Source organism: Curcuma longa, chromosome 1 (assembly GCF_044706935.1).
Source record: "Curcuma longa cultivar G26 ecotype Majalengka, Jawa Barat chromosome 1, ITB_CL_G26_1.1, whole genome shotgun sequence".
Lineage (NCBI taxonomy): Eukaryota > Viridiplantae > Streptophyta > Magnoliopsida > Zingiberales > Zingiberaceae > Curcuma > Curcuma longa.
Window position 1 is genome coordinate 23,938,959 of NC_133861.1, and position 10,586 is coordinate 23,949,544.

General features: G+C 42.0%; 1 protein-coding gene across 2 annotated transcripts; it reads right to left on the bottom strand.

Moving 5' to 3' along the window:
• Positions 1-5,979: 5,979 nt before the first annotated feature.
• Positions 5,980-7,075, bottom strand: LOC141841974 (endochitinase EP3-like). 2 transcript variants are annotated; one of them, XM_074730182.1, is made up of 3 exons: positions 6,879-7,075; positions 6,508-6,725; positions 5,980-6,422 (listed from the first exon to the last, which is right to left on the bottom strand). In XM_074730182.1, the coding sequence occupies exons 1-3, from the start codon at positions 7,052-7,054 to the stop codon at positions 6,013-6,015; spliced, it is 804 nt and encodes a 267-aa protein (XP_074586283.1). In that variant the 5' UTR covers positions 7,055-7,075; the 3' UTR covers positions 5,980-6,012. The 2 variants fall into 2 exon arrangements, with proteins under 2 accessions (XP_074586283.1, XP_074586291.1); XM_074730190.1 differs by having other exon boundaries at positions 6,508-6,561; positions 6,730-7,075.
• Positions 7,076-10,586: the final 3,511 nt, after the last annotated feature.

The following is a 10,586-nucleotide window of genomic DNA, read 5'->3' on the forward strand; positions in this document are numbered from 1 at the left end:
GCTATGCAGAGTAGAGAAATAGCCTTTGGGGCTATTTACGACTAAAGGAGAGAAATAGCCTATAAGATAAGTACCTCTGCCACAACTTACTATATTTTTGGGGCATATAAATAGCCTTTGGGTCTATTTTCGACTCACAAAGAGGCATAGCAGAGGTCTTTCTATTTTAGTAAGATGGTTTATTCTACTTAGTCTACAATAGCCCCTTTGGCTAAGGAGATAAATAGCCCCAAGAAGTAAATAGCACCAAAGGCCCCCCATAACATTAAGTTAAGTTCTAATCTGCCTGTATATAATATAAAGACCTCAGCTATGCTGAGTAGAAGAAATAGCCTTTGGGGCTATTTACGACTAAGTAGACTAATCCTACTAAATATAAGATAAGTACCTCTGCCACAACTTACTATATTTTTGGGGCATATAAATAGCCTTTGGGTCTATTTTCGACTCAAAGAGGCATAGCAGAGGTACAACTCTTATATTATATACAGTTAGAACTTAACTTAATATTATGGTAAATTCGGATTAGTCGTAAATAGCCCCAAAGGCTATTTTTCTACTCAGCATAGCTGAGGTCTTTATATTATAGTAAGACGGATTAGTTTACGCCTTTGGGGCTATTTATCTCCTTGGGGCTATTTATCTTCTTGGGGCTATTTATCTCCTTGAGGCATATAAATAGCCTTTGGGGCTATTTACGACTAAGCCTAAAATCAATATAAAGGAGATATTTACCTAAAATCAATATAAAGGAGATATTTACCTAAAATCAATATAAAGGAGATATTTACCTAAAATCAATATAAAGGAGATAAATAGCCCCAAAGGCCCTGCATTCATAATATAAGTTCTAATCCGCCTGTATATAATATAAGTTCCTCTGCTACCCCTGTATATATATTGGGCAGATAAATAGCCTTTGGGGCTATTTACGACTAAGCCTGTATATAATATAAGTTCCTCAATTTAACTATATTAGGTCGGATAGAACTTTTTCCTTCTATCCGCCATAATATAAGTTCTATCAGACGGGGCAATTGTAGACTAGACTATATTAAGTTCGGGCCATTCACGACGTTGCTGAGAGAGAGGTCGAAGAGAAAGAATTCAATCATTAGTAGTTGGTGCCGAGTATAAAATCTTCGCCTGTATATAATATAACATCGTTTTAAAGTTAGGAAAGAGAACGTACATATCAGGTACACCCCGTATATATATTAAGTTCGTAATACCAGTAATTTGCTGCGAATGAAATGATATTTACGCGATCGTTTTATAGTTAGGAAAGAGAACGTACATATCAGGTACACCCCTACTATATATTAAGTTCGTAATACTATAATTTGCTGCAGATCTTTCTACTCGTAGTGAAGAATGCCATGTTAGACTTTGCTGAGATGTGAGATCTTTCGATAGAACGAACAAAGGGATTTCTCGCAAAACAATCCAATGAACTGAAGTATTTGATTGCGAAGAGAAGCGCAAGCACACGAGGCGACTACTTTATATAATAATCTAACATAACACCGCTACGTGGGTGACTTGCCTGCGTACTCGTCTGGTCGATGAGGCCTTCTCTCTTATCTTTCTTTCTAAGGACCTTCCTCAATTTACTTTTATATTAGGCATAGGAAGAGATCTTTGACTAATAACTCCTCAATTTATATTATAGTAAGGGGCTCATTGGCATTCCTTTGATCGTAGCCAGAGCCCGACCAGACTAGCCCCGACCGCAATTTAACTATATTAGGGTCGCTCGCTAACTGCTCTGCTCTGTCTAGGTCGATTTCCCCGTCACGCTACTCTTCAGTCGCTCCCTGCTCTGATCTTCCTAGGGTGGGAGGTCTCCCTCTTGCTTGAGTGCCTTCCACGTGAACCCTTCCTAGACTCCCATCAGCGGGCGAGTAGCTGCTTATCCGGTATTATAGTATGGGTAGGCGAATAGGCAAGGCAACCGCTTCGCCCCTCTCCTTATAGGCAACTATCATATAATATAATAAATGGGTAGCGATAGTAGGGGACAGTGATTGCAAAGATTTCGCATAGCAGGTTTGCTTTGAAGTAGCTCTCCACATCGCTCTGCAATTGACTCCCTCTCCTTAAATTCAAGTAAAGGTCTCCTTGAGCTATCTTGCGATACCAACTACTCTTATTAATTTCACGTAGCACCCGCTCCTCCCTTGTTTTAGCAAGGAGCGAATGATAATGAGCTGACAGCGAAAGCAATGGAAGGGACGAGACGCACTTTCGTGGAGGGATCGACCTAAAGGGAGATTGTTAGAGCATCGCGACGTCCTCGGGATCTTGTATAAAAGATAGGCGACTGCTGCTGCTGCTCTTCCGCGTTCGCTCCACTTGTCGATTCCCCTCCCTACTCGCTCCGCACCTTTCCTTTGTCGTCGGCATAGCCACTTTTAAATCTCTCTTCCGGCCCAGTTGAACTTGAACTGAAGCTCGGATCCCTACCCTAACGAATAATCGAAGAACCTGCCCTAACGAATCAACTTCAGAATGGGATGCGCGAGTGTCTGATTCTCTCTTGTTCAGTTCTTTCCCCCGTCCCCCTTGCCTTTGACTTGAGTTGGTTGAGTGCAGGTCCTGAGCCTGTCAAAGCTTCGGAGGTCTTGGCAGAGGCACTTGCAATAGAGTAGCAGTCATTTCTTTTCTTCTCTGGACCAAACCAAGGGAAACTAGTGGTTTTGACCCTTCTCTATATATAAAAAGATCGAAATTCTTGTGAAATTCACCCACCTCTAGAGCGGAACTGGTTTTGATGCTATATCGGATCAATTTATTCGCCAAAAGAACCAACTTGTAGAGCGGGACTGGTTCTGCACCACTGATCCTTGTCGGCTTTGGTAAACACAAACACCCCAACCTGAATGAAAAGACACCCGCGTCACAACTGTTCGCACCTTGCTTGAACTCATCCCGGCTCTGGCACCTTACTCAACTACCATTCCTCTACCCGACTGGAACTCACCGCAAATTAATAAGAGTAGTTGGGGGACTGTTTTCCCTTTGCGTCGGCTGCTTGAACTTAGTTCTGTCGGCTCGGCTCGCTCCCCTCTGTTCTCTCTGGACCGCTCCGTGGGGTCCTGTCCTCACTGTCTTCGTCTTCTCCCCCGTCCTCACTGTCTTCTTTTCCCAAGCATGCCCTTTCCTATTTGATTTGACTCAAGCATGCCCTTCCTGAGGCTCGCACTTCCTGAATTAGAAAAGCTTCCCTTCGCTAATTTATTTATATTCCTCCAATTGAACTTGAACTAAGACTTCCCAACTAGACTAGCCGAGCGGCAAAGTTGAGCAAAGCGAAATCTTTGCAAGCAAATCTGAAGAGAAAGAGTCCCGAACCTCCCCCTATGGTCGCCTAGGAAAGGATCTCCGCACCTCGCACCCACAGTGAAGAATGAGGGCCGAGTGAGAACGACGGGGCTCTCGCTTGATGAATGAATCGGTGCTAAGGAACTTATATTATATACAGGCGCATAGCACATCACTGACTCAGCAGCCAGGGATGGTAGGTGGGGGATAAATGAGCAAAGCTGGGCTTCCCATTTGCAATCCTTATCACTCCTACTATCTATAATTCAAGTAAGTCTGACCGCTCCATGTATCGCCTGAATTCGAGGGCACAAGCTGCAGCAAACAATGACAACAAACACCTCCTCAAAGAAGGCAGAAACATAATTTTAAGTCGAAACAAGATTCCTACAAAAGATTTTCATGACAAAAAATTGTTTTAAATAATGTTGCAATCAAAGTGTACATGAAAGACAAGCGCAGGGGAAGGGTTCAGACAACTGAACAACAAAAGAAGAGCCTCTTTTGAAATGGCTAAAGAGTAGCATTGTTGACTTGGAGAATATTCTGATCATGTGACAGCTTTACGACGGCCAACTCGAGCCACGAAACCAGCTTTGATTGGTGCCACTGACCATGAAGAACCACACTGCAAGTTGAACAAACAAATCAAAATGTAGTGTATCCCAAAATGTCTAATGTGAGATTAACATTGGTAAAAACAAATCAGTATAAATCTCATTTTAGTAGAAAATTCAAAAATCTTAATCATTATTCAACAACTCATCAAAGTCATCATCTTGGGATCCTGTACAATAATATAACACCACAAATCCTATACAATAAATAAATCCAAGATGATGACTTTCAAAAATCCAAGGAACATCTTCATGGGCGTAACTATAAATAAATAAATAAAATTATTGAACCAACACCACAAATTCCACCATCTACAATAATATAACAAATCAGAAACGTACATCTTGCAGAAAAAACCTACAAAAGAACACATTGTCAATAAAAATAATTGATTTATGAATATTCATCGGAAGCAAAACACCAGACCTACAGCAGCGCAAGAAGGCAAACCAGGAATCCAATATCAGAAAACGTCAGATCTTCAAGTTAAATAGCCAGAAAAAGATCAAACAGAGGAATCACATCAAATTCTGTGACAGTGGGTAGAGGCCAAAGAGAACGTGATCTGATACCTAGGTGCGAGATCTTCGATTCCGATGCGTTTCTCCTCCTCTATTCGCACCGAGGGTCGAAACCTGAAACGGAACCAAACTCGAGTAGGGAACTCGAAACGAGAGGAGCGACGGGCGAGCAAGGGGGCGGGCCGAACGCAGCGACGCGAGAGGAGCGAATAGGATTTAGGATTTTTTGTAGAAAGGTCGAGTTTTTCTTCGTCGGTGTGCTTCACCTCAGAAGATTTGTCAAGTTCCAGTTTTTCCTTTTCTCCATGGACCTTCTCCTTCCCCTTCGATGGCTCTGACTCGTCTCTAAATAGCTTGTGTTTGAGGATGGCCTCCTCGACGACGGCTCTGAGCTCCACCAGCGCCTTCCTCTCGGATTCCTTGAGATCCGACAAGAAGTTGCTCTCCTCCCTGAAGGACGAGGCCTTCTCCACAACCGGACCACCCTTCTCGTTCTTCACCTCCGCTGCAGTCACATCCTTCTCTACTTCCTTTTCAACCACAGCTGAAGCTCGAATTGAGAATCGGCCGCGCGATTTTGGGAGAGGCGGGATTTTATTTCGGGATTTCGTTTCGGCCACGGTGGAGGATGAACAGTGAAACTCCTCGCCACGTCGGCTGTCGCGCACGGAGTCGCGTTAACTCATCGCGCAGGATATCATTCCTGTATATATATATATATATATATATATATATATATATATATATATATATATATATATATATATATATATATATATTTGATAAAGTAAATAAGCCAAACTGAGTCAAATCTAAAATCAATCAAGCCATTAAAATAGTTGTTCAAATTTGACTTAGTTTCTTTTTTTACAAGTAGTTTGACTTGAACTTGATTCATTTATATATTATAAAAGTTTCACTTCAAACTTGTTTGATTGTTTAAAATTTTTATATTTTTTAATTAAATTAATTAATTATTAAGCTTGATAATTGTATTTATTTATTTTAAAAATTTCTTTGTATATTTTATTATATTAATAAAAAATTTATTAATGAAAATAGTTCATTAATTTTATTTGTGAATATTATTCATAAATATTATTCATGAATAATTTATTATCTTTATTCATAAATATTAATGAATTAAATATAAATATATTTAATTAATTAAATTAATTATTAAAATTTATTTATTTAATTAGATTAATCATATATATATATATATATATTAAATAAATATAAATAAATTTTTATTTATGTTGAATATCAAATTTTTTCATGAACATTTTATGTTTGATTCATTTTCCGACTTATGCTCAACCCGCGGAATCAACTTGGCACATCTCACACCACTCAAATCAAATTGCTAATCCAACTTGTCCAATCAATCAGCTTAATCCACTTTGAAGAACATTTTTTGCATTGAGAGAACAATACACGTGGGCCTACGCTATTGCCAGCTACAAGATCTGGTAGCCAAAGCCTCTTATTATTGATTACTAGATCTGTGCCCAATAGTTTATTCCAATCGTTTGCAGTCATCCAGCTCTCAACATGTGAGGTTATCCCCAGGGTCAACTCCAAACTGGCTGCAGTAATCGCTGTAGTACTCGACCCGAGCGTTGACGGCCGGCGTATTGCCGCCGTCGCACTCGATGGCATTGATTGCTCTGATGGTGGAGCCGAATCCTTCTCCGGAGGTGATGCGGGAGTGGCAGTTGTTCATCCAGTACCATAGGGCGGTCCTGAAGGAGATGACGACGTCGTTGGTCACTGTTTCCGGTGCGTCGAGGCCGTCGAAGCCGATCGCCTGCCCAGCGGCGCCGTAGTTGTAGTTCCAGGTCAGTTGGAGGGGGCCGCGCCCATAGTAGTCGCGGCTGGAGACGCACGGCCAATCAGTGCGTGTCGTGTCGCAGTAGTCTTTGGATGCGCCGTCGATCTCTTCGATGTAGCAAAAATCTGTAGATCATATGATCCAGAAATAAGAAAATCTAAATAAAATTAGTTTAGTTTTTTTTTCTTTCCGAATTTGGGAAACACTCACGTCCAGTCTCATGAGTGACGTGGCCGAAGAAAGCGGCGATCTCGCGCCGGGCATCATCGGCAGATCCGGTGCGGCCGAAGTCGGGGTAGTAGCCGGCAGAGGTCAGAAAAGCGTCACGCGAATAAAATCTCTTGCCGTCACAGCTGCTGTCGGCCTGGTTAATGATGCCGTCGAAGAAGCTCTGCGTCACGATGTCGGCGACCGAGCCGCCGTTGTTCAGCGAGGAGTAACAGGGACCAGGGTAGTAGTTGGCAGCGGTCAGAAAAGCATCGCGCGAATAAAATCTCCTGCCGGCGCAGCCGCTGTCGGCCTGGTTAATGATGTCGTCGAAGAAGCTCTGCGTCACGATGTCGGCGACCGAGCCGCCGTTGTTGGGCGAGGAGTAACAGGGACCCGCCTGGCATCCGTTGCCGCAGTAGTCAGCGCCGGTGCCACAGTAGCCGAATTTGCTGCAGCAGAGGTCGGACGAGCAGCCGCAGTTTTGGGCGGTGGTGGCAGCGATTCCGGTGAAGAGGAGGCACACGATCAGCAACGGCGTTTGAGCCATTGGTCTGTTTACTAGGAGGGGAAGAGGTGGAAGAGAAGACAATGCAATTGAATGGAGAAGACAGTGGGATTTATAGAGCATTGGAGGTGGATGGTGACCTCTCTCGTTCTCTAATTAAATAATAGGGTGTAGGATTTATAGAGCATTGGAGGTGGATGGTGACCTCTCTCGTTCTCTAATTAAATAATAGGGTAACACCACAAGCCTGATTTTATGAGATGAGTATAATTATTTTTTACTATAATAGGGTAACACTCACTTATGTTCGAGGGGAATAGACACATGTTAGATGCATTGGACTTGTTTAATGTAAATAAATAAATTATTCAATTTAAAAGTAGGAAAATTTGACAACCACTCAATAGTCAATACTAAAACACTGTGGCAAGTGAGAAGATCAACTACTATTAAATTTTAAATATATTAATATGTTATATTATACTAAATATTACGAAATTAAATTATAAAACTTTATATATATTTTAAAAATTTTCATTAAATAGAATTAGTTCAAAGAAATAAAGAATAAATTTGATCGAGAATTACAAAATAATATGAAAATTTTCATTAAATAGAATAAGTTCAAAAAAACGTCGACTCAGTTAAAAATATTTAGTTTAAATCAATTGCAATACATATTATCAGTTAAAAATAGTTTATGCGACTGTGTGCGCAACAGCCGATGGAAATATATATATATATATATATATATATATACTCAGTTTAAATCATATTATCTTTCCAATATTGCAAATCTAAGGGAAAATACTCAACTTTTACAATGATAGTTCTGGATTCTCATTAATCATCCTCTCTGTCTTTCTGCTCTCTTGTTCTTCTGGCCGAGAGGTGGTGGCTGTTGCTGAGAAGTGTTCGCCCAGCACCAAGGGGATTGAGGAGGGATTTTGCTACGAGGGGTAATCGTTAGAACTTCGATACCAGGTAAGTTTCTTCTCACCTGCAGTATAATGGTTTATGTGTTTACTGATTTCTGGAACTTGTATCTTGATTTAAAAGTTTAAAGCATGTTTTAGGGTAAACTGCACACCTATATGAACTGTGATGATGCTAATATAACCAAAAGATTCTGTTCATGTTCTATGTTCTGTTTAAAAGTTAAGACGGGTTTTACAGTAAATTTCTATATGATCTGCGTTGATACTGTGTTTATAGGTTACTGCATGTTTAGTTTAGTTATGGTTCAATGATAACCTGTTTTACTTGAAGGAAGGGCTTGTACCGAAATTACTGAAAAGCTACGATAGTTACGATAGGTTTATGTTTATGGCATTTACGGTTTCTGATGAAGTTTTGCCTACGGTTCTTGTCTGTTAAAAAGGTTTTAAGCATGTTCTTAGATAACCTGTTTATATGTTTACTGCATCTGAAGATTTAAACAAGGTTCTGTTTATGCTCTGTTTAAACCAGCCGAATACCCATTCGGCCTAGCCGAACACTCATTCGGCCATTACTGGCCGAATACCCACTCGGCCTAGCCGAATCCTCATTCGGCCATCACCGGCCTATTCGGCCTAGCCGAATCCTCATTCGGCCATCACCGGCCGAATACCCATTCGGCCTAGCCGAATCCTCATTCGGCCATCACCGGCCGAATACCCATTCGGCCTAGCCGAATCCTCATTCGGCCATCACCGGCCGAATACCCATTCGGCCTAGCCGAATCCTCATTCGGCCATCACCGGCCGAATACCCATTCGGCCTAGCCGAATCCTCATTCGGCCATCACCGGCCGAATACCCATTCGGCCTAGCCGAATCCTCATTCGGCCATCACCGGCCGAATACCCATTCGGCCTAGCCGAATCCTCATTCGGCCACCACCGGCCGAATACCCATTCGGCCTAGCCGAATCCTCATTCGGCCATCACCGGCCGAATACCCATTCGGCCTTCACCTAGCCGAATCCTCATTCGGCCCTAGCTTCAGCCGACTCCTCATTCGGCCAAGTTAACTGAAACTATAACATAACCAACGAAGTTGACTACCCTGAAAGAAAGGTTAGGGTCAGATTTAGGGTTCAATGATATTAGCCATAGGGTTATGTTATGTTATACTTTATGCCAAATGTATGTAATGAAATAGGAATGTTCACCATGTTATGAAAGAAGAACGAAAAGGAACATTCATGTGAAAATGAAAGGAAAGTATAAGTTATTTTACTTTAATGAAAGGCTTGTACCGGAACCCGAAAGGGATCCAAGGGATGGGCTCCTAAAAATGCCCCTAGGTCGAAAGACAGAAGACCTAGTAACTGAGTAGTCGAGATTTGCTACCTCGTACTTACTTGGAATGTGCGCACAAAAGAATGGAATGGGTACAAGCCAGGGGACCCCAAAGATGTTGATTATGTTTATCTAATAAGTTAATATGTTTTGAAAACAAATGGTTAACATGTCAAATGTATATGTTATGAAAGGTTAATATGCCAGCAGCGCGCCCTCTCCTCCATGTGACGCCTCCGCCATCGCTTCCGCCGCCAGCGAGGTCATCGAAGCACACCGCCGCCAGCCGCGCCCCCTCTCCTCCATGTGCCCAAAGGCGGTGCCTCACTTCCCCTTTCAACCATCACCAAACACTCCTCTCCAGCACTCCTCATAGAGGAATTACATCGAACGACTCATCCGCTTCGGTTCCTTGCCGCCCTCGCGCCTCTCCTTCACTGATCTCCTCTCCTCCCCCGTCGCTCATCCGCTTCGGTTCCCTGCTGCCCTCGCGCCCTCTCCTTCATGTGCCTAAAGGCGGTGCCTTCGGATAGTGTCTGAAGGCACCATGCGCTGCTACAAGCTCGTCGCCGCCGTCGCTCCCCGTCCCGATCGCCGTCGTCGCACTCCTCTTCTTCCTCCTCCGCACTCCTCGTCCCCCGTCTCGATCCTCGCCAGTGAGACTCCTCTTCTTCTAAATAATTTCAATAAAAAAATAATTTCAGGATCTTCCACCTGAACGAGCGTTTGCTGATTTTGTTCTCTACAACTTGGTGCTCCACCTGGTGATCATGAACTTCCTTGGGTAGATGGAACTCTGCTATAACATTCTTCTTCCTTTTTTTTTGAGCTTGAACTATGGGACTAGAAGTTTGTTTTTCATGTTGCTGCTAATAAGATTTTGTCCGTGTTTATGGAAAATGAAAGGAACTCCATGAGTTGCAAAGTAATTTTTTTGCTAACTATTTAATAGCTAGTAATTTTGTACTTATATTGAATGATATAATATCTGCTATCTTGTTAGAAAGGTTCATGGATGAAAAAGAAAGGGGGGCTTTCATGTGGAAAATTAAGATCCTTCTCCCCTTCACGTAAGTTACGTTCTCCTTGGCCGTGCACAAAGTAAATTGGCAATAATCTTCTGTTTCTATTTATTCTATTTCATTTAAAACACTATTCAAAAGCTGTTTTTGTTTCTGGAATAAGTAAATAAAGAGAGTCATATGTTGGATGACTAAAAAACATATGGAACCAAACAACTTTCATGGATACATCAGGAACCAAACAACTAACATGCTTTGCATTGTGATA

Excerpts from the sequence above, each read along its gene's own strand:
- LOC141841974 (XM_074730182.1), bottom strand. The coding sequence starts at position 7,054 with ATGGCTCAAACGCCGTTGCTGATCGTGTGCCTCCTCTTCACCGGAATC. Across the intron at positions 6,726-6,878 it reads CCCTGTTACTCCTCGCCCAA|GAACAACGGCGGCTCGGTCG; the intron begins CAACGGCGGCTC and ends TTACTCCTCGCT. Across the intron at positions 6,423-6,507 it reads CGTCACTCATGAGACTGGAC|ATTTTTGCTACATCGAAGAG; the intron begins GTGAGTGTTTCC and ends TATGATCTACAG.